A 25,421-nucleotide genomic window follows, 5' to 3' on the forward strand; every position below is an offset into this window, starting at 1 on the left:
ATATAACATTTATGTAACATAGTTTGAATGTTTTGAATTGACCTTCCTTTAACTGTATTAACAATATAATTACTTTATCACTTTATTATAGTGATTTTAAATCGAATATAACATGATTATAACAAATAATTTTAAAAATTAATAGTTGAGTTATTGCTTAAATATTTCACTTTCAGAAAAAAAAGAAAAAAAAAATATACTTCATGTTGCAATGGGGTAAAAATAAATTCACTTTTTTGGCACCTTGTATTTTGTAGATATATTACCAAAAATGAGATGTATTATCATTTATTTGATTTTTCTTTTCTTTTTTTTTAAATAAATCTTAACTATACAAATACTGGTCAAAAATTACCACAAAATTAAACGTTTAACATATCTTAATAAATATTGTAACAAAAATAAAATAATAAAAACTAGAATTTTTATTCTATAATATTATATTTATGGCGAAATAAATAAAAGTAAATAAAGGTATTTCGTGTTTTTGATGGTCTTATGGTCCGTTTCCAATGAGTGGTACAGAACGGTCCACTGTCAAAAGACGTACCAAACTAGACCGTAGCGTACCACTTTTTCGAAAAACCTTTTGAAAACGTACCAAACACGAGAAAGGGTACCAAAAGGTGGAGCCACACACACAGCTGAATGCTGATTGGTTACAGAGATACGTCACTAGCTTGTGAGGAGCTAGCCAGAATGAAAACAAAGGAACCACCATGTTTTAAATACACAGCTGAGACATTACATTGTAATGCAATATGTATATTATAATGACCCATGAATGACAAACCTACATCAAACAAACCTTGATGTACATACACAAAGTCAAGAAGAACAAAATCTGACGTGTACTGTTGTTGTTCTACGATGCTGCCTAAAAGTGTGAGCGGGTGAGCCGATGATAATAACATGCGCGTGATTATTAAAGCGTCTCCGTCGTCTGATCCATTCAGAAAGAAAAGGACATTCAGAGTGAAGCGTGAACAAAGGAGAAGCCCAAAAAAACATGGGAGCAAATCGTTTTAGCAACCTGAATCACAAACAAACTGCCATGTTTATCATCGCCTTTTGGACAATTATAAACTCGGAATGACAGAATTACTTTCTAACAGAGGTTACACGTGCTGGTGAAGATTACAGACACGGATAAGAGGTTTGCACTGACTGTGGGCTACATGTTGCGCGTTGTTTTTGAACCTAATAAGGACTAAATGAATGCTGTGTGTGGTTTTCTGAAAGTTGTAACATATCAGAGACGGTAAGGGTCTTTATGTGTTTCTATATGTTGCATTTATATATTTATTTGATATAATTGCAGACATTGCAGTAGGCTATTTCACACTGTCATTGATCTGCACTTATAATCTAATTAATTTAATAGCAACGTTAGTAATAAACATTTATAAACAAGTACTTATGTGTATAAAGCATCTGTTTTGTGATAAGTCCTTCTTATATGATATGCAAACAACCCGTACAGCTTTACTGTGGACATTTACTAGAGCGAGAATGACGTCAACTGAAACTTTCTGTCGTACACCATGCCCACCAAAAAGGGTACCCTTGGTAGTGAAAATGCAAGCTTGATAAAGGTGACCCGTAGCGACCCATACTGTACTGTACCAGTCAGTGGAAACGGGCCATTAAAGCATTTGCATAGTTTTGTTTTCTCACTAAACACATACATTTTGTGTGCTATAACTCCTCCACATCAAAATGGAGCTGAGTGCAGTATGAAGGTAAAATGTGTGTAAAATAAGAGCTGTCTACCTCTGGCATTTCCTCTGTGACTATGTCCACATGGTGAGCAGGTGTGATGTCCTCCTCACTCTCGGGACCTGAATCCCCCTTCCTCCCTTTCCCTCGCTTTTCCCTCTTTTTCTTCTTCTCCTTCTTCTTCTTGTCGGCCTTCTCCTTCTGCCGGCGCTCCTCCTCCAGCTTGACGTACTGGTCAGACATGGGCATCCCTGGAATAAACGCAACACAATTATGATGATGTTGATTATTTTTATTCTAGGTTCCCTTATGGAGGATTTTACTAGATCACTTTGCTCACCTGGGACTTTGAGAGGCACACTAAGGTCAATCTGCACCACTGGGATGTGTTCAACTCCTGGCGCATCATAAACCTGCAACAAGATCAAATGTCAATGTTTTGTAGTCTTAGAAATAAGAGTGTCAAATATTGACAAAATGTAGATTTATTTATTTTCTTAACATTTTTGGTTATTAAAATGCTAAAAAATTAGCACAATGTTGCTAGCAAGCCTTATCACACTGCTAACATGAAAACGCTTTTAGCAAGTCTAAACATAATGGGTTTTGTTACCATGTTGCTGGCAATAATTAACTTATTGTCAGTATACTGTTTTTATTATTTTTAATATGTTCCCATGCAGTCTTTTTGCTAGCTAGATTGCCCATTTATCACGTTAGCATGATTGAACACATTTGCATGTTTATAGAACTTTTCAGGAAATGCTAATGTTCCAATTTCAAACAATGCTAATATTAAGCACACTGCTGATGTGTTGCTTACATGTTGTGCTAGAAACCTAGCATCCCTTAAAATGCAGTTCCGAGCACTTTGCTAGCATGACTGAACTTATTTGCAGAGCACTAGTTTTCACATTGCTAACATGTTACTACAAGGTTGTAGTCTTTAACACATTGCTAACATGCTAAATCACTGCTATTATGTCTTATCACACTGCTAATTCACTTTTACAAATTTCTTGCTCATCTTAACATATAATTCTGGGCATGTTGTTACTAAGGTGAGTTTTGTTAACAACATTTGTTTATAATTGGTTTACCTTCTAAACAAATTAGTAACAAACACATTGTTAACACAATTTGTTGCATGTTTATCACATGGCTTACATTTCAACTATCCTAATTGTACAATCTAAGCTTGTTTTAACACAAATGCTAGCTTTTTAATGTCTTTCCACGAATCTAGCATGCATAAACAAGCTGCAAAATTATGTTTTTTAAACACACTGCTAGCATGTCTTGATACCAAATTTATCACATTGCTAACATGAATAAACACATTGCTCGCACGTTTCTAAAATTAATACATAGCCAACAAACTTGTTGCATCACTTGGTGCTAGCATAGTTGCTTACATGTTGTTGTCTTTAAAACACTGCTAATATGAATATCGCTAATGTTTCATCATGTTATGTTGCCTAAATAATGAACCTATAGCCAACATGTTGCTAATAGTGTATTTAAACAATGTGCTAGCCTATACTCATCAGACACCCACACGACCCGTCTCTGTTGTTACTGATGCTGTAACAATAAACTGCTTTGCCTAAAGACTTCGGAGATCGCAGACTGTCATTTTTTGAAGACTTTGACTTAGAAACTTAGAAAAAAAATTTGCAGACCAGAATCTTTTTTTCACAACACTAGCATGTTGTTAATTATTACTTTTAACACAGTACAAATATGAATGTAGATGATGTTTCTAATATGTTTTATCATGTTACATCATGTTATTTTTCTAAATAATGAAACTATAGCTAGCATGTTGTTAACATGTACTCTTTAAAACACAGCTAATATGTTTGTCGCTAAACTTTCTAACATGTTGCATGTCATGTTGCTGAATAATTAACCTACAGCTAGCATGTTGCTAACATGTTGTTGTCTTTAAAGCACTGCTAATATCATTACTGCAAATGTTTCTAACAAGTTTGAACATGTTGCATCATGTTATTTTGCTAAATAATTAACCATGTTGCCATTAACACACTGCCAATATATACAGTTGAAGTCAGAATTATTAGCTCCCCTGTTTTTTTTTTTTTTTTACAAATTTCTGTTTAATGGAGGGAAGATTGTTTCAGCATATTTCTAAGCATAATAGTTTTAAAAACTTATTTCTAATAACGGATTTATTTTATCTTTGACATGATGACAGTAAATAATATTTTACTAGTGACATTTAAAGGCTTAACTAGGTTATTAAGGTGAACTAGGCAGGTTAGGGTAATTAGGCAAGTTATTGTATAACGATGGTTTGTTCTGTAGATTATTGAAAAAAAAAATAGCTCAATGGGGCTAATAATTTTGTTCCAAAAATGGTTTTAAAAAAATTAATAACTGCTTTTAATCTAGCCAAAATAAAACAAATAAGACTTTCTCCAGAAGAAAAAATATTATCAGACTTACTGTGAAAATTTCCTTGATCTGTTAAACATCATTTGGGAAATATTTTTAAAAAAAAATTTGATTAAAAGGGGGCTAATAATTCTGACTTCAACTGTAAATGTTACTAATGTTTCTAACATGTTGGATCTACGTTGCTAAATAATTAACCTACAGCTACCATGTTGTCTTTAACACTGCCAATTTTGAATGATTCTATGAGGTTTAAACATATAAGCACTCATCACAAGCAAGTACATTTTGTCATGACGCATTTTTATTATCAAACTTCATACCTTCTGTGATGATGGCGAGGCCTTGATGTAGAACGGGTTGTTAGCCTGTTCCTGCTTCCTTGCCTCCCTCCTCTGTATAAAATTACACAAACGCATTAAGACAACTGCACTTTAACATTTACTGAAGGTCTCGAAGGCAGTGTCCACTCACCCTGGCCAGCTCTTTCTCATCCACCTCAGTGTGTCTCGATCTGGAATGCTTGGGCTCCTCTTTAGCGAACACCGCTTTGGGCTTCTCGTCCTCTGATTCACTCTCTGATGGAGGCTCATTGATCCAGGCATCCAAATCCAGACTGCAGGGGAAGAAGGGAGTTGTAGCATCTTTTCCTTTAAATGCTGGTTCAAAGCCAGTGTTGCCAAATATTTTCAATGGAAACTAGCTATGCCTCTAGCAAAGATACCCTCAAGACTGACTCACCCTTCTGGTATAGGCACTTTCTTCTGGGCCTTGGGGGCCACAGGGTTGAGCTCTCCAGCAAAGAGGGCCGTCACTTCCTCAGCCACCTCCACATTCTTCTGCTGCAGCTTCTGGATGTACTTCACCAGCTGGAGGATGCAGGATGCCTGCAGGGGAAAACATTGCGGTTAATGTTGCGCTAGCTATGTGATATGACTCATATAATGATGTCATATGCCAGTAAGCATTGCAAATAAAGATGATCAACTCTGATTAGAAAACCATATTATTGGATTCATGACAGCATTTATGAAGAGTGTTCTGAATGATTTCAATAGAGTTTGACATTTCCATGTTGTTAAGCTAAAAGTTCAAGATCCATTCGACCAAGATCCATTCGATTGGCCTTTTCTTCTAAAGGCCAATCCACACTGCACAGACAAACGCCAACAAACAAGTTGGCTGTTGTACTAAGTAATTTATGAAAAACAACGATGAAAAATAATAATAGATCACCAACAAACAGACTCTGACTGGGAAGATCAAATGGGTGACCAAATCCCAACAGTCAAATTGTTACTTACCAAAGATCCAATAAATGCTCTTCCTTCTAGTTTGTTCCAGCACCTACTCGCATCGGTTTTGCCTCACTAGCTATGTTTCAATCCAAAGATGCAAATTAAATGTATGCTCAAAACTAGAATATCGCATAAAAGACGTGCAAATGAAGCAGTGTATCCTTCCCAAAGAGTAAAAAAAAAAACTCCAAAATCATCACTTCCTGATTAACTGGCACCAAATATCAACTTTGGAATATAAAATTGGAATTTACTGCGGTAGGAGAAGCTGCGTGAGTCTTTTCTTTATTTAATAAATGACTTTTATTTATTTTCTTAAAAAAGACAAAGACAAATGTCGACATGCAATGAACCTGTGGTGGTGTTTGAAGGAGTAAGACGCGGAGCGCAGACACTTTGACAATTCTGAAGGTAATTAATAATATAGTAACAATAATACTGAAATGGTTCAGGCTTTTAAGAATGACCAAAACAACATTTCAGATGTTTTACAATGTGCTCAGTCTGCTGGTTTATCCATTCACACACATTTTTACCATCACATGACCTCTTATCACAAAATCACATGGTTTTTTTTTAATGCACATACTGGAATTTGTTCATTAAAAGTGTTTCAAGCTTATGCACATCTTTTTTTATCGATTAAAACGTTTATCCTACTCAATTATGCGCAAACGGTTCTTTTTTCTAAATTGGTTCGCATCTTGGCGTTTCTATCAACCATTATTTTTATGCATATCCAAAATGCACATAAAATAGGTGAATGGAAACATAGCTATTTTCATGGAAACAATCAGATTAATGCAGAGTCACACTCGAGTTTGAGCATGCAAAATTCTTTCGTACATCGCTAAATAAAGGGGCAGGATTAAACACGATGATTAGACATCAAAAAAAGTGAGCGATGGGTCCATATTTTACATTTCTGTGCAGAGAGGTCATGTTGTAATCTTGGATTGGTCTCACACAATCACATGATGCGATTTGACAGGTCAGAGTTCATCAAGCTTAAACTTTGCAATGCAGCAAACAGCATGATTTGTCGCACGAGCTTACGTTTCCGGTCTGACGCATTCGCATGGGTATGAATGAAAATCTAAAGGCCGAAAAGTCCAGTGTGAACACGGCTTGAGTCAGAGTCTGTTGGAAAATTCTTTCACACTGCTGAAATATTTCACGATCCAACAAACTCAGATTAAACATGCTTAGTCGGGTGAAAACTAACTCGATGACAAATGGCAAAAGACGCTATTCAGGGGTTTTACACTAATCCAACAACCTGCAACAGTCTTGTTTGTCGATGTTTGTCTGTGCAGTGTGAATTGGCCTTAAAAACCATAAATGTGGTTGCAAAAGTCATCGTCTGAATACTGGGATTTACTAGTATGTCGCAAGGCATTTCTAGCATGTTACTAAAATGATTCAACTTATAGCTAGTACTTTTCTAGCATGATTAACACACTGCTAACATGTTGTTGCTGACATGTTTATTACATTGCTAACATGTTGCTATACTATCTCAAAAATCTAAAAGTCGTGATACAAACACATCTGAACAGGGACTTTGGTGTGGTAGTAATTAGGGGTGTCACGATTCTCCAAATTCTCGATTCGATTACATTTTCGATTCTTAAGTCACGATTCGATTTTCAATTATGAATAATTAATTAATTAATAACAAATTAATTATTTGTAGTCTACCGTTTAAACTACCTGACCTGTACGGTCTTTGTTTTACCCATAAACAAATCATACAGTAAATGAATAAAGGCAAGTTACACACATAATTACCACCTGTCAATCACTTTTTTCTTGTGAATAGGCAGTGATCTGTGTCGTTATAATGGCGTCGGTAAAAAAGACGCACAACCAACAGGAACCAGCCAACAGTATCTGAGGTTTTCGCTAAAATGACTAAGTACTAGTGTGAAAGTAAAAGATTGAAGCAGTCTTAACTAGGTTAATTAGGTTAACCAGGCAGGCTAGGGTAATTAGGCAAGTTATTGTATAACGATGGTTTGTTCTGGAGACAGTCTGAAAAACAATTAGCTTAAGGGGCTAATAAATTTGACCTTAAAATGGTTCATAAAAAATTAAGAACTGCTTGTATTCTAGCCAAAATAAAACAAATAAGACTTAGTTCAGAGGAAAAAATATTATCAGACATACTATCAATATTTCCTTGCTCTGTTAAACATCATTTACTAAATATTTTAAAAAGAAAAAAAAACAACAAAGGGGAGCTAATAATTCTGACTTCCACTGTATATATATATTTACAGTAATTTTTAAAATGTTTTTAAGAAAATTTATTCAGTTCATCAAGGCTACATTTATTAAATGTAAAAAATGTTAAATGGTTAAATATTTATCAAAATTTTAAATAACTGCTTTGTTATTGTACGTAGTTTCAAATAAAATTATTACTCCAGACATTATTGCTTTTATTACTATTACCAATAATAAATATAATAATAATTAATATTAGTGATTTCTGAAGGATCATGTGACTAAAGTAATGAAGCTGAAATTTCATCTTTAAAATCACTGGAATAAATTAAATGATAAACTGCTTTTGAACAGTTATTTTATAGTGCAACATTTCATAATTTGTATTTATGATGAAATAATTGCAGCCTTGGTGAGCAGAAGAAGCTTAGTTTAACATATTTAATCATACTGACCCCAAACTATAGAGCACTTGTGTATAGAATATTTTATAAGCAAAAATGTGCACTTTAATTTTAACAACCTACAGACATCGTCACCAAATATAAAGCAGAGGTCAGACTTTCTCATATATACAAAGCCTCGTTTCAATTTTCAGGTTTTGTAAAAATCGATCTATTGAATTAATCAATCAATTAAAGAAACGTTGGCTAGAATTCTGCATGATAGGCTTAATATATAGAGAGACCTAGCAGATGAACCGAGACTGCATCAGATCAATGTAAATCTTTCTTTCGAGCTGTCAGTGCGGAAATGAACAAAACAACAGGCCTAATACAACATATTATACGATTAAAATATGGAAAAATTAACAGATAGTAATTTCTGTCAATTTTCCTGACGGATAAACCGAGATCAGGCTGGATAAACAGCTCTCGGTAATATTTCAGCATGCTTTCACTTTCGCATTTACCGGTAAGAATGACATCTCGCCCTGCTCATCATTCACTCTTCATATAGTCGTATATATTGCTATTACACGATCATAAAACACTGTGATATAGCCTGGGTCGTTAGTTCGTTGCATTGTTTTGTTTTCTCACTACAATCGATCCGCTCAGTAGGGCAGATACAGTCTCATTCAGGCGATCTCGGACTAATTGACTTGGCGTGGATGCGAGCGCAACTGCTGGATATATGCCAAACAAACTAACGGGGGAAATGAGACAGATTCCGAAACAAATGTCTATGTGTGAAAGCACCGTAAGATTGTATTTGCACAAAATTGACAGACAGTCGCAGCACGCAGCTCTGGCTCAATCTGTCAGGCATCAAGGCAGCACTGTACACTGACCCGAGCGTCTCGCACGCTGGCCCCGGGCTATCGGGCAGTCCTTATTGTCGAGCCCTGAAGGTTTAAGCTCTGTCGATGGGTCTCCTACGTCTGCACAGTTTAACAAGCACTTCAACAAGCCTGTTTTTTCCCGCTTGGCAAGCCAAGCTGACGTGACATGGGGGCGTGGCAGCATCGACGATTCTATTTTTTGATTCGATAATCGAAATCGAGCATAAATTTCGATCGATTTTCGATTAAAATCGAAATCGTGACACCCTTAGTAATAATAGTATAAGCAGAATAATTGACTCCAGCCCACTGAATTACTAGAAAATAGTTATAGCCACTTTGCAGCACCACCTCAGAAGTGCATTATTTTCCGATAATTCAATGGCCCGTGGTCAACACCACCTTCATGTCACTTCAGATGCCTAAAGCTCCGTCAGGTCACTAGATGTTTGAACACAGCTTCTCCTCACCCTCTCTTGCACTTCTAGGTTGGCACTCTGGACAAACAGCGGCAGTCTGTCGATAAGCAGCTGGCTGGTCTCCTGAGCGGCCTGACTGTCCGTCTCTCCTTCATGCTTCTGCAGCACTGTTGCAAACAGCTTGGCAGCGTTTTGCACATACACCGCCTGGATGTGACCGGGCAGGGTGGCCACCTTGGGTCTTAACATGGCCTCTAGTGTCAGCATAGGGTCCTCCAGATGCCTGCGAGAAAAGGGTAAACATTAGTATGGCATTGTATGTTTGAATCGAAATCTTTTCTAGGGCACGTGCACATACTCTGCAAACTCCCCACAGATCCATGCGGCGGCGTAGAGAACCTCGCAGATCCCGTTGCGCTGTGTGTTGCCAGTCAGCAGGTGTGCGTTGTCCAGCAGAGTGGCCATCTGAGCCACAGCGAAGGCTCGGATGGCTTTGACGCGAATGGCAACATCCAGCATCTGAGAAGCGATTAGATGGCCATGCCTGGTGCCCTCGAGACGAGTCAGTTCTACTAGGATACTGATGTACCTGGAGGACAAAAAGGCGCTTTTATGACTTGTGTGTGTAGTCAGTGCTACATACAACTGTAAAGGTAACTGATTCTATGTTTAATAGTTGATTGAGTTAGAACTATTACTTGCATTTTAAAAGTGAAGACACAGTGGAAGAACAGTAAAAAAGGGAAAGAAACACAGTCCCCAATAATATAGCTGCGTCCGAAACGGCCTACGCCTCAGTAGGTACTGCATCTGAATTTAAACGTACTACTTCGTCTGTTAGAAAAGTACGTTCCATTCAATATGTCAGTAGTACGAATGGAACTCAGACGTACGACATCTGCCATTTTGTCATGATCACGTGACCTACGAGTTGCTTCGCTTCACTCCCATTCATGAATTCTTAGCTGTTTTCTCCTTTCTGATTGGCCAACACATCTGGGTTCACACAAAGATGCAAATTTTGCACGTTTGCGGCAAATGTATCAAATATTCCGCACTGTTCAGATACAGTCATTATCGCCACCTGTTGGTTTGGTGTGCACTTAACATTTAGATTTTTCCTTAAATGCAAATCAACTGCTGCTAATAAGCCCCCTTTCTCAAAGAGGGAGGAGCCTTTACAGCATGGGCTTCAGTTACTCAAATGGTGCGTTTATACCAGACGCGGCACGCATGAATAAACTGCACTATTTGCACATCAACAGATGCGTGAATATATCAAATTTACTTGCAACATTCGTGTATCACATTCACTTAATTCGCACAACAAATTTACTTCACAATAAACGCGGATTCACATCATAGGTGGGGCTTCTGTCTGCCAGCTCCTGATTGGTTAACGTGGCACGAATGTCCGCTGAAGTCTAACTCGAGCAATCCATGCGACAAACGCACATTCGTGCCGCAGGATGTCTATTCGCGTCTTTGCATTGAATTAACATGTAAATCACTCTTGATGCTTTATCTGCGTCTGGTGTGAAAGCAGCATTACAATACCAAACAAAACATCTGCATATATTATAAAGCCTTGTCAGTTTAAACTCCTGATATACCGTTTTCTGTATGTGTCACACAAAGACTGCACAGACAAAAAGCTAAATATCTGAAAGTATTGCTTTCATGAGTCCACATGGTTCAGATTATGTCTGTAATTATTAGTTGGGGAAAAACAGCATGTGTATCAGTATATTAGACCTGTGAAATGAAACCTTTTGGGAACAGCGTAACTTAACCGAGCTTTGCCCAATTGTACAATCCCAAATTAGCACGCCAACTGAGGTGTTTGAGGAAGTCCAGAAACAGTGCTTACTGACAGAGAAAATGACTTGCTTTGGAGCACACATTGTGCAGTACAACCTAAAAATCTACAAAAAAATAGGCCCATTCACACAGAACACTTCTGTGTGTCTAAAAAAAACCCGCAAGATGCATCATTTGGGAAGGGTTTTTTAAGGCCACCTCTGCCATGTTATGAAGACATAACAGTTGACATGCCAACTTGCTACTGTAAAACTGTAAACTAAAACTTGCAACACTTGCCTCGCCTGAAAGTTCTTCCGATTGGTCCAATGCTTCGGAACTGACATTAATAAGGAGTGTTGCTTGTGAAAGTTCTTTTAACTTCATATGGCATCTTAAATAAAAGTGTTGCTCAAGTGCGAGGTGTCCCAAAATACCTGCGTTCTTCAAGTGTGTGCTTACTTTGAAAAACAATGGAAAAGTAGCATATTGGAATGGAAAACATGTTTGGTGTGAATGGCCCCTGAGTGTATATTTGGTTAAGTCTTACCATTCGAAGTTAGTGATATACTGGTAGTTGCTCTGGCTGCAGATGTCGATGATCTTGGTGAGCAACTCATCTCTGTAAGTGGTGCCTTCAGCTTTGTCCACATGCAGCATGAGCTTCTTCACAATCTCCATCAAGTTCTTCTTTGAGACCTGGTTGCCCACATTTTCGTAAACTCTTAATATACAAGCTCTTCACAGAACAATGTAAACAAATGAATGTTGTACACACCATGCCGTAGAGCAGATCCAGAGCTCTCAAGCGAATGGACTCATCTTTGTCATCCAAACATTGCAGGATCAGGTCTTTGTGTGACTGCACAGACTTCGGGTGCGTCTTTAGGATCTTTGACATGGCCAGAAGACCCAAGTACTTCACTGTAAAACACCACAGTGCCTAAGTGACTTTTGAAATGAAGCAAGGCTACTTCTACATTTATTTAGACTATGAAAGTCGCAATGTGAATGGAGGTTGTGGTAGATATTTTGTTCCGTATTATGACATACAAAATGTTCATCAGAAAAAAAGACAGGTGGGGACTTGATTTATGTATAATTGATGAAGGTGGATGTAAATGTGAGCTTCTAGTTGACTTAAGAAGTTTGGCTGGATTAAATGTCAGCCACACATCACCTGAGGGAGGTCTAATGGCCAATTCACATTGTACTAATCCCAATATTTAGAGGTAAAAGTCTCAGTGGAATTGTTTTGGGAGTTAGCCCTTATTAACATTTTTTAGATGAGTCTAAGGGAGTTTGGTACCATGGCTCCACTTTAGAATCACTTCCAAACAGACTTTGGCTGCAAAAGCAAGATGTTATCAGCCATTTTGGGAATAATCTGGCTTCACATTTTTATTATTAGTCATATGGGGGAAAACGTGATAATTTGTTAGCTTTTAAATAGATTTTAATTTTAGATTTTTTTTAGATACTTTTAATTTAATGAGTCTAAATGGAGTTTATTACCATGACTCCACTTCACAAGACAGCATTAGCCATTTTTGCTTTATTTTTATTTTTTGTCATTAGACATATGGGGGAAACAGGTTTTTAGCTTTTTTAGCTGTTACAGAGTGTCTTTTAAGAATTAAACGAGTCTGCGGAAGTTTGATACCATGGCTCCACTTCAGAATCATTACTGCACAGACTTTGGCTGCAAAAGCAAGACGTTATCAGCCATTTTTGGGACAATCTGGCTTCACTTTTTTATATTAGTCATATGGCAGAAAACATGATAATTTGTTAGCTTGTAAATTGTTTTTTAAAAATTAAACAAGTCCAATGGATTTTGAACCATGGCTCCACTTCACAATCAATACTACTATAAACCTTGGCTGCAAATTCAAGATGTCATCAGCCATTGTTGATCCTTTCTGGCTTTGCTTTTATTCATTTAATTTTTTGACATTAGACCTATGGGGGAAAACAGGTTATTAGCTCTGTGTTACAGAGTGCCTTTAAAGAATTAAATGAGTCTGCAGAAGTTTGATCCCAGGGCTCCACTTCAGGATCACTACTGCACAGACTTTGGCTACAAAAAAGCAAGATGTCATCAGCCATTTTAGGGACAATGCGGCTTCACTTTTTAATATTAGTCATTTGGCGGAAAACATGATAATTTGTTAGCTTGTAAATAGTTTTTTTCTAGGAATTAAATAAGTTCAATGGATAGTGATACCATGACTCCACTTCAAATCAACATTGATGTTACTAAGTGTCTTTTAAGAATTAAATGAGTCTCCGGAAGTTTGATACCACAGCTCCACTTCAAGATCACTACCACACAGACCTTGGCTGCAAATGCAAGACATCATCAGCCATTTTTGGTCCATTCTGGCTTAATTTTTTATTATTTTTTTAACATTAGCCATATTGGGGAAAACTGGTGGCTGTTACCAAGTGTCTTTTAAGAATCAAATGAGTCTGTAGAAGTTTGATTCCACGGCTCCTCTTTATGAACACTACAGAAACGACTCCAAGTGCAAGATGTCAGCCACCATCTTTGGGAAATTTTGGCTTCACTTTTCTACAGCAGAAGTGAATATGTTTAGCGCTTGCATTTATTATTTAAACAAATTCGTACAGCACTTGTTGGTCATTATATGTCTCAGGAGTGATGTGTTGTAATCTGGTGATTATCCTTGTTGGTTGCCATTTATCGGTGCTGTCTAAATTGACCTAAACGTGAAATTGAAAGATTAAAATATAGCTTTTGAATACAAGACTACTTTTTTTTTTTTTTAAAAACACGCAATTAGGAATTGTTTATAACAGAGGTGTCCAAACTCTGTCCTAGAGGGCTGGTGTCCAGCATATTTTAGTTCCAACCCCAATTAAACACACCTGAACCAGCTAATCAAGCTCTTAATAGATATACTAGACACTTCCAGGCAGGTGTGTTGAAGCAAGTTTGAGCTAAACTATGCAGGAGACCTGCCCTCCAAAACCGATTTTGGACATCCCTGATTTATATTGTGCTAAATAATGCAGTTTAGACCAGGGGTTCCTAAACTTTTCAGCTCGCAACCCCTAAAACAACAATACCAGTGACTCGCGACCCCCAATATCCTCTGAGGTCATTGTAAATATACAAACGCGCACACACATATAGGCCCAAGTAGATTGGAATATAGATAATATATGGTATTCATAATAGTTTAATAAAAGGAATTCGATTTTTAGAAATAACCAACCGACCCCTCCTGATTGTCCAGCGACGACCCCCACTTTGAGAACCTCTGGCTTAGACAATAGAGTGAACCTCCATTCCATGTCAACTTTAGAGCACTTTACAAATGAAATCTAACCATTCTCTAATAGTCATAATTGAAAAATCTGCATATGCACATGTAGTAAAGGAAGACAAAAAAAACAAGACAATGGGAAAAGAAAACACAAAGGAAACACACACACACACACACACACACACACACACACAAGACACACCCCCACAAGAACACTAATGGACTTCCATTTTGTTTTACTCCGCCAGATATTTTAAAGGTCAATTGTATTACTGATTGTAAGAGATTAAAAGCATAATATGAAGCCACTAATGTTTGAAGTATCCACATAATCAAATAAAACTAAATATAGATGCAGGACGACTGGAGCCACAGTTCTGCAATCTTGGGCCATTAAAACACTGGGCTTTTCCTGATGCCAATATACAAATACACTGATCTATAGAAATAAGACTTGGCAGACTCAATAAGACTCAATAAGTCTTGGCCATTCAAATGCAAGTTAATATTAAGGCGACTCTGTGGTTTCTGAAAAACAAAACATGGTAGTCCAGGATTCGTAGAGCTACTCTATAGCCAGCTTCATAGGGACACCGATAACTCGAACTCCTGACAGGTAATTCAAGATTGTTTAATGTGCATGGCTCTTTTGGAGGACACTTTTTTGAGAAGTTCCTCAAGCTATAAAAGCTACAAATGACGCTTGCCAATTCTCTGTTGTAGCACTGAGGTTGTCTTCGAGTTATCCGGGATGGAGGTCTACATGGACTCCATCTACAGGACCAGAAGGGGGACTCAGAAACATGCAGACAATGAGAGAATGACACACTGCAGGCATTGACAGAAGGCTCACAGTTCTGGTCCGAGTCTTCAATCAGGATTCGCAGTTTCTGCACACAGAGCTGTGGACGAGAGAGAGAGAAATGGAAAACAGAAGGAGACGAAAAGCATTACTACTAATGTTTAAATCCTTTTCACAGCATCTTACAGCAATGTGTGACGTCATTAGATGGGTCAGGTGTTTTTTTAAGCCAATGATTCTGTTTAGCACTTATCTTTAAATGAAACTTGACTAAATGATGATTTCTACATCGAGAAGGCCAATATAGACCATTTCAATGTGGTCATGTCATTAGCACAAGAACATTTCCAGCTAGTTTTCAAATTATTTCATAACTGTAACAAGAGGCAATTCAATCATAACGTAATGTTTAAAACAGCTATAATAACATTATTCATCAGTATGCGTCTCTTTTTGGATTGTCGGAAGCTATAGAAATTGAAATTGTAAAACAGGAAATACGTTGGGACCCTTGTTTTTTGTTTACATCCTTCATAATGGTCTATTTAATAACTTGTATTCATTCTAAAGCTGATGCTTTTATCATAAATCTCACTATTTGATTCAAATTGCTCAAATTAAATGTTTACATTTAATAATTCAGTATTGTAATTCAGTAAATAATATAAAAGTCATCTTGTATTAAGTTTGCACATTTTAATAATAAATATTAATTAAGTACTTTAATAAATTGAAGCATTAGCCAATGTTCAATGTTTGTAATAAAAAAAATCATAATTTGTTAATTAGCTGACCAGCTTTATGTAATAATGCTAAATATTTTTGTTTCAGATGTGTCTGATATATATATTTATTTGACAAAAAAAATTAAGAAATGTAATTTCGAGAAAAAAATTAAAGTAATTGTTTTATACAACAATTAAAATGACGCAAATCATATACAATCTACACTAGGGCTGTGCGATTAATCAAAATCGAATCACAATTATATGCATATATAATATGAAATATATATGTATTATATAATTTCCCCCACGCAAATGCGTGCCTGTCGCCAGTCTTATTAGCCAATTGAATGAGCACACTTTTAATCCGCCCAATCAGAATTGCGCAACCTAACTATGCAGAAAGCCCACATTAAAACAAACAAATAGGAAAGCGGAACAAGTAAGATGATTGCATCTGCCGCCTCAGAAGCATTAATAGACAAATTATTATCGTTAATATGTGAATATTTTGGTTTCAAAGTCACAGACACCGAACAAAAACCGGTCATTTGTAGGAGCTGTCGCAGAATTGTTGCCACAGCATGAGAAAATACAGCAACCAGCACCTATAAAAACACCACAGGCGGCTAAATGAGAAGCGTCTTGCTAAAAGTCAACTAAAAGTATTGCCAGTGATACTCAATCTAGTAGCTAGCAACAGCAAAGTACAATTTCAGAGTTGTTTACAGCTTTTACACCACATGATAAAACATCACGAAGGCAACTAACGTGATAAATTACTCCAGAGAAAATTAGTGTTTAATTTCTGAATATTTTTGAACTAATTTGAATAAAAGTTGGAGTAAGTTAATATCTTTTCAGTTCCTTTTTTAACTAACACTCACTTTTAGCAGTAAGAAGCTAAGATACAGAATATTGAGCTGAAGCTGGACTACAAAATTAAATCGCAAATCAAATCGAAATCGCAAATATCTGTTAAAAACAAATAAATAAATAACAATTGCAATTAGATATTTTCCCCAAATCGCACAGCCCTATTCTACACATATAAAAGCAACAAAGTAACGACCTGGCTGATCATTATAACGTTTAAAGATTAAAAAAAATACTCATGACCTTTATATATCAATGCTACATTATAAATGTATATAAAACGGGCCTCAAAAAACATTAAAATAAATCAGCCGGTTACACCAAGTAATGTGCCAAAAGCCCACCTGTATGCTTGCACTGTGATTGGGCATCCCAGAAGACAGCGAGATCAGCACTGAGTAAAACAGGAGAGAGAACAGACATCAGTGCCAATGTTCAAAAATGTGAATACAACACTGGGTCACGGCACCAGAAATACTGACCTGCTATAACTGTGTTGACGCACTCATAGAGAAGCGACATGGCCGAGGTACTGAGAGAGTGAATAAAATGAAAGACATATATTATATTTAACCCTAATATTCCTGTCAGTGTTGGTGTTTTAGCACCACCATTACCTGTGGATGAGGTTTGTCAGGGGCTCAATCAGCTTCTTTCCCAAACGAGGCTCCAAAGGAGTGAGAGCACCAAACTGAAAGATGAACATATGATTAAAGAAATGGACAAAAAAATTCATTTTGGACAACTTTCATGAAAATAACTGAAGTTAAAATCTGAGAGAAAGTGGATATTGAGGGTCAGAATATAAGATTTAAAGCCTACTGGATCATATTTGATACAATTCTAAAGACTTTAAAATTACACTAAACCTTGGTTTAAGAACCAGCTGTACACACATCGTATATTTTTATTTAAAGCCATGACAGCAACAATGAATTTTCGTAGCAAAAACACTGCAATAATACATATGCAATAAAAACCACAAACAAATTTAGATTCTTAACCTTAATATATGATTAAAATTAAAATTTTTTACTTCCTGGAGACAATTTAATGAATATCTCCTTCCATGATAAAAGCCTTCTGCAGTCAGTAAAAGCAGGACAGTCCAATAGAATGTGCTTTACCTGTTGTACTGGATTATACTTAATAAACTGTACCTGTATTACACTTTACGTAAAATGGATTTTAATATATTTTTGCAGGCTACTGTTATGCATAAACCATACAGTTAGGCTTCTAATGATCTACACATGCTTGCAAAAAAATTTAGCTTTCTACCATTTTTGCTGATGAAATTTCTAAATAAAAATATTGTCATTTATTTAGCATAAAACGACCCCCCAAAAAGACATTACTATTTAGACAACACAATATCAATGTTTCAACATTAGACAGGTTATGAAAGAGGTCAATATTTGGTGGAATAACTCGGATTTTCGATCACAATATATTAATTATTTGTTATTCTAACCCAGGAGTGACCAAACTTTCATATAAAGGGTCAAAACCAAAGTTGATTGAGGGCTGTGGGCCGAAGTGAAATATACCAAACCAGATTACAAAAAAATGTCCTAACTGATGTGCTAATATTTATAAATAACTAGAAATATTGCTTTAAATATATATTAATTAATGATGCAGTATCTTTTTTAGCATTTTATATTGAACTTATTACAGTAAAAACATAAACAATCCTATTTATAACACAGAGGAGTTCAATGCTAAATACACTAGTCGAGTCGGTCTGTCGAGTGACAGTATTTACATGTTAACTCTGATTCATTTACAACATTTAAATGAAACATTTCACTTTAGTTGGCTTTTTTGGTAGCTCCTTAAGTAAACAGAAAACAAAAATAAAAAGGTTATGTTAAACTCTTAATGACGATCTCTGTCAAAGGGATTCATACCAATAAACTCCTCATCATTCTCCCTTTCTTTTCAGATGGGATGACGAGATGAACCAAAAGACCCTACTTTAGGCACCTCTGTTCTAAACAACTGACAGTTTCTTCAAATGGTAAAAAACTGAGTTGACTTTTGGAATAAAATATTCTCAGACGTTTAGAGAATGAAATGAATCGAGTTACATTCTATTCAAACCCATAACAAATAAATCTAGAAAACAAGAATTTATTAGTGGACTTTGTTGTTTTGTACACATAATTACCAGTGGTGTAGCTCAAAATGCGGAGGCCCTCCTGCAGGGATCACTGACGGGGCCCCCTAATGATTGGGGGGGGGGGTGTTGGGAGGGGGACAACGCGGGGAAGCGATCACAAATTGAGGAGCGTGGAAGGGAGGCGGGATGGAGCGACAACGCAGGGAAGCCTTCACAAACTGAGGAGCGATCACAAACTAAGGAGCGGGAAAGGGGGGCGGGGTGAAGCGACGACGCAGAGAAGCCTTCACAAACTGAGGAACGATCACAAACCAAAAGCGGCGAGAGTGCCAAAGCAGCCAGTAGTCATTCATTTTCAATGAGAACCGGCGGAAAGAAAAAGCACGGCGCGTCTTCTCCGGTGTGGGCGTCGAGGAGAGTTGAAATCAAGTCAACTTTATTTTATGAGCTATGATATGTTGCGGTTCAGCGGCAAGCAATCAGAATGAAGTAGTTCACCGCTTGAGAGGTGTTCAGAGAACACAGACCTGTGAACTTTGGTTCCGACCACAGTTGTTCCCAAGAGTTTGATTATTGAGGTTGCCGGATTTTCAATTATCAAAAATCGCGACAACGCAGGACCCCCTAATCATATCTGCTCAAAAGGTTTTTCCAGTAATTCATCATTTCATACGCCAAGATATTACACTACAAATCCCTCACACTTTTCGTCTCTTATGGTGTTATCATGATACTGAAATTCGATTCGATTTCTGTAATTTAAAAACATTTCTTGCTAACATTTGAGTCGGTTCTTAAACAGTGCTGATTTGACATTGTGTTCACGTGCTCAACAGAAATGACTGTAATTGGCTGTGAAGGTCATCAGTTCACCGAACTCACCGCTGTTTACTGAGTGTAACAACAGATACAGGGACACTAGAGCTTTTTAAAGCTGTGAAGATCAGCTAGTCTGTTTATAAGCTGACATACGAGTGCACCACTGATAAATCAACTGACCTTCACATCTTTAAAAAGCTCCAGTGTCCCTGCATCTGTTGTATTATTAGTATTGAATTCCAGTTTCAAGGCAACACTAGTCTCTTACCAGCTTAATGATCTTGATGAGAACCCAGTTGTTGGTGGAGGAGGTCATGAGTTTGAAGAACAGGGGCGCCAGCGACAAGTAGTTCTTAGGATTTCTTCTAGCCAGTTCACAGATGACGTTCACAGCCGCTGACTGGACACCTGAGACACAAACAAACATTCAGATTGAAGGCTGAAATATTCACTTTCAACAGACCGAAACTGTGGCTGTAGCATCTTTACCAGGATCAGGATCCTCCAGCTTCTCCTTGAGTCGGGGAAAAGCAGGACGCAGGGACTCTGGGTACTTCAGAAACACTTTGTACATGATCAGCACGGCCTTCTTGCGAATGTACGGCTTGGTGTGCGACATCTAAAATTATTCAGGTGAGAATTAAGTCATTTATTTAGAATTTAATGTCGGCAACAATTGCAAAACTATTCAGAGCATAAACCAGATTTTTAAAGGCGAACATTTCACATATGATTTCATAATGTTGACAATAATTCACCAACTTTGTCTTAGAAACAGTATTTAAGACATACAGATATACATATAAAAATAAAATGAAAAGAAAAATCTCTCAAATTAATGGATGATTAAAAAAATTTAAAATACAATAATTACTCCAGGAGAAACATTTTTAATATGTGCAAACAAATAATTTCTGGCTAAAAATGTCACCTGCCATCATTTTCAAAATAGACATTATTTAAAGTTTGATTTATGATCCCTACAGAATGAACAAACTGGTTTCTCCTCCTGCAAGAGAGAAAGAATATGTGCTGAACATCAATATTTGCTTAAAGTAAACACTTTTGATTGTTCGTACCAAAGTCATGATGTCATTGGCGAGGTCACGAGCGAGGTCAGGGGTCACGAAGCAGGAGAGTCCAGTCAGAGCCACACCGGTGTCATATTGGTTTGGACTGCTGAGATCCTGGGGGGAGAGAGATGATAAAAGCCTCCTACAGCAAACAGTGCGACTCATACAAATAGGTGAATAAGCCTAAAACACACCTTGCGGATCTGATTGGTCGTCAGCATGATGACATCAGTGCCCTCGTGAAAGCATTGGGACGCAGCAAGGTAGCCAATTCGCTGGAAAGGAGAAAAGAGAGAGTCATTTGTTAAGTGGAGTTGAGATTGGGATTAAGGGTGCTTTCACACATGCTTTATTTAGTTCGGTTGAATAGTACTAGAGTTCGTTTTCCCTCTTGGTGCGGTTCGTTTGGGCAGGTGAGAATGCAGCAATCGTACTCCAGTGCGCACCAAAAGCGGACCAAAAAAATGAACCGAGACCTGCTTGAAGAGGTGGTCTCGGTACGCTTTCAAACAAACCCTGGAGCGGTTTGTTTTGATCAGAATATGATCAGTACTAAAACAGGTCCAACTGCAAAAAGTACTTTGCCTTTTGGACTAATCCAGCTGCCGTAGGCCGGTGCGCTGTGCAGTATGAGATATGGAGGAAAAATATTTGTTGACAGCGCTTTACCAACAGAGAGAGAGAGAAAGAAAGAAAGAAAGAAAGAAAGAAAGAAAGAAAGAAAGAAAGAAAGAAAGAAAGAAAGAAAGAAAGAAAGAAAGAAAGAAAGAAAGAAAGAAAGAAAGAAAGAGGGGAAAACATTACCTGATGGATCGTTGGTAATATTTCCGCAAGATGACCATGTCGCATTTTAGCTAAATTAATTTACGCCTCCTCCTGAAGTGACGAGCGATGCTTTAAAACATATTTTTTCAGCCGCGGCAGGCTTCATTCTCCAAATGTAAAGTTTGTCTAAAGCGGGGATACAATCAGTCAGCAGTCGTTCCTCCATTGTAAAAACGACATTTTGTGTCTGCCGGTTTTGTTTACTTGTGGGAGTTCATTGGCATTTTCCTGCACGTGAATTCTGACCAATCAATAAGCAGTTTAGGAAATATGTTCAACAACATCTGGAAAATGAGAGATGTGGATTTTGTCAGATGACTGCATTTTGGTTCGTTTCAACTGGTTCAAATCAAAGCCAGCAGTGTGGTGTGAAAACGGACAAAAGATAGCAGAAAACGCAACAATGTATCATTTATTGCCCTTGGTCCGGATCAAATGCAGCGAACTAAGATGTAAAAGCACCCTAAAATTGGTACAATGTTGCTCTTTGTTCTTGGTGCGGTTCGTTTTCACACTGCAACATTTCTAAATGGATCAGAGAGCTAAAACAAGTCTTGTGTGAGTAAACTATCCTCACATTGCTCAGAGTTTCACAGTTATTGAGTCCCGCTCAGCTGTCATGATTCCCTATTTTAATTTATGACGATAAGCAGTAAGACACGATAAGCCGAAAGTTGTTTTTTAATTTTGAATGGTGACGCCCAAAGACATCGTCACTAGATATAAATCAGAAGTAAGCCTCTCTCATATAGAGCCTTTGGCTAGACTGCAGTTCGGTCAATGTTCTTAACAGATAAACAGCTCTCGTTAATAGTTCAGCATGCTTTCACTTTCCTATTTACCATGAAACGCACACTTATCGGTAGGAATGACCTCCTGCCCTACTCCTAATTCTCTCTTCATATAGCTATATATGCCTATTACATATCCATAACACAATGTAATATAGCCGGGCTCGAATCGTTTTGCTTTCTCACTCCAATCGACCACCTCATTCAGACAATTTCAGACTGATTGATTTGGTGCGGAGCCGAGTGCGATTGCTGGTTTCACATATGCCAAATGAACCACGCTAATTGGGCAAACGAGACAGGTTCCAAAACAAAAGTCTACGTGTGAAAGCACTCTAAGATCACATTTGCACAAATATTGGTCTATCCTTACAGTCGAACCCTGCTTATAAAAAAAAAAAACAAACAAAAAAACTACAACTTAAAAATTGTTTTCCATCAGCCAGAGTGGCTAGTAGGATTGTCTGCCTAACCCTGAAATCTACCTGCATTTGGCAGGTATTAATAACAAGCCCTGATTATAACTAATTTAAAATAAAAACAAAAAGTAAAATACAAAAAAAAAAAAAAGTACAAATGTGTAAAAATTAAATCAATAAAAACGTTAAAAAATATATTTTTAAAAAATGACAAAAACAAAACTAAATAAAAAAAATATGAATAAATCTTAAACTAGTATATAAATAACACCAAAACACACACATACAGACATATAAAACATTGATTCTGACGCCTCCTCTCACCTTATAAGTGAATTTGGAGGAGCTCATGACCTCCACAATGTTGAAAGCAGCCCAGCTCACATCATAGCCGAGCATCTGCAACTGTTAGAAGCAGAACACAAAGCAAATAAGTGACGGCTTGAGCTCAAAAGAAAAAAGAAATCTGAATGAAGCGACTGTCAGCCTTACGTAGGTGAGCTTGCAGACGGCGTTGGCTTTAACGGCGATGTTGTCCTGTTTGAGTTCTTGTTTGATCTCATCGATGCAGGTAGAGATGTATTTGGCCTGTAGTGGGAACAGGAAGTATTGTTAGAAAGAGTGAGCCAAAAATACAGAGAGACAATGCTCTCCATAACAGCCCGACGCATTATTTAGTTCCTGTTGTCAGACGCATTTGTCAATTCACCGCCTGAGCTTAACGAGAAATGATGTGTGGCAATTAACACTTCAGCAGAGTCAGATTTTGCTACATCTCGCATTGATACGCAGATTCATCAAGACAATATTTTGACGATGATGTCAGCATCTAGCATAATTAGCATATATAAAAGATATAGGTTTCTATTATTTTATAGTAAATCAATATTTTTCCTTTTAAAACGAACAAAAGATATTTAGCATAATGTCCAAGCTGCTCTGTAATGAAAGTTTATGGGAATTTTTTTTACATTTATTATTCAGTATGCATTTAAATTCATATGAAATAATTAAAACCACAAAAAGAGATATTTAACAGAATGTCCAAGTATCCATAACGAAAGTTTAGAGATTTTTATTTTAGATTATTTACATTTATTATTCAATATGCATTTAAATTCATATGAAACATTTTTCCCTTAAAAACACAAAAAGAGATATTTAGCAGAATGTCCAAGTTGCTCCGTAATGATTTCATAGGGATTTTTATTCACATTACTTACATTTATTATTCAATATGCATTAAAATTCATATCAAACATTTCCCTCTTAAAACACAAAAAAGATATTCAGCAAAATGTCCAGACAGCGCCGTAATGAAAGTTTTTAGATTTTTTTATTAACATCATTTACATTTATTATTCTGCTAAATATGTCTTTTTGTGTTTTTAAGGGGAAATATTTCAGTTTAAATGCATATTAAATAAATATTTAAATGTAAAAAATATTAAAATATTTCAATCTAAATTCATATTAAATAATAAATGTGAATGTTGTAAATAAAAATCCCTACAAACTTTCATTACAGAGCAGCTTGGACATTCTGTTAAATAAAAAAAAAATTATATATAATTATAATTATAATAATAATTATATTATATTTTATATATATATATATATATATATATATATATATATATATATATTTTATATATATATATAATTATTATTATAATTATAATTATATATAATTTTTTTTTTATTTAACAGAATGTCCAAGCTGCTCTGTAATGAAAGTTTGTAGGGATTTTTATTTACAACATTCACATTTATTATTTAATATGAATTTAGATTGAAATATTTTAATATTTTTTACATTTAAATATTTATTTAATATGCATTTAAACTGAAATATTTCCCCTTAAAAACACAAAAAGACATATTTAGCAGAATGTCTAATGTCTGCTCCCTAATAAAAGTTTATGGAGATTTTTATTCTCATTACCTACATTTATTATTAAAAATATGCATTTAAATTCATATGAAATATTTTTCCTTTAAAAACACAAAAAGAAATATTTAGCAGAATGTCCAAACTGCTCCATAATGAGCGTTTATGAAGATTTTCTGTTTGCCACATTTACATGTATTATTTAATATGCATTTAAATTAATATGAAACATTTTAAAACTGAACTAAATAGCAAATATTGGTATATAAAATAAGAACTTTTACAGCATAAATAAAAAAGCAAACGTAAAAAAATCTATTAAAATTACAAAGTCATAACATATACACTTTAACTAAAATGCTAATCAAATAATCATTCAAAATATTAATCAAACCACAAGTACACTACAATACATAAAATAAACAAACATATTTTTTGCCGTAGACGATAAATGGCACAACCCAAACTGAACAACTTGTTTTCACATCGGATCATAAATATAACCCACAATCAAAGGTTCACTGTTGAAATCCAAAAATAAAAAGGGAAAATAAAAATACCCGTCCTCCAAACTAGGTCAGTTCATCCAGTTATGTGCGTAGAATCAATGAATG

The 25,421-nt window shown here is 36.2% G+C and overlaps 1 protein-coding gene across 16 annotated transcripts in view; it reads right to left on the minus strand.

The window, feature by feature from the left end:
• ap3d1 (adaptor related protein complex 3 subunit delta 1) overlaps positions 1 to 25,421 on the minus strand; it is a 58,355-nt gene that overhangs the window by 21,713 nt on the left and 11,221 nt on the right. For all 16 annotated transcript variants that reach the window (XM_087302997.2, XM_087302996.2, XM_087302989.2 and 13 more), the window contains 19 exon segments: positions 23,409 to 23,504; positions 23,241 to 23,321; positions 21,076 to 21,156; positions 20,888 to 20,995; positions 20,298 to 20,427; positions 20,077 to 20,216; positions 17,482 to 17,555; positions 17,347 to 17,396; positions 17,209 to 17,258; positions 15,315 to 15,363; positions 11,947 to 12,092; positions 11,719 to 11,867; positions 9,727 to 9,957; positions 9,420 to 9,651; positions 4,879 to 5,024; positions 4,612 to 4,753; positions 4,461 to 4,532; positions 2,060 to 2,132; positions 1,774 to 1,970 (listed from right to left, as the gene is read on the minus strand). In XM_087302997.2, coding sequence (XP_087159123.1) covers positions 1,774 to 1,970; positions 2,060 to 2,132; positions 4,461 to 4,532; positions 4,612 to 4,753; positions 4,879 to 5,024; positions 9,420 to 9,651; positions 9,727 to 9,957; positions 11,719 to 11,867; positions 11,947 to 12,092; positions 15,315 to 15,363; positions 17,209 to 17,258; positions 17,347 to 17,396; positions 17,482 to 17,555; positions 20,077 to 20,216; positions 20,298 to 20,427; positions 20,888 to 20,995; positions 21,076 to 21,156; positions 23,241 to 23,321; positions 23,409 to 23,504 — 2,247 coding nt within the window.

The sequence above is a fragment of the Danio rerio genome, chromosome 22 (assembly GCF_052040795.2).
Source record: "Danio rerio strain M-AB ecotype USA chromosome 22, GRCz13ab, whole genome shotgun sequence".
NCBI lineage: Eukaryota > Metazoa > Chordata > Actinopteri > Cypriniformes > Danionidae > Danio > Danio rerio.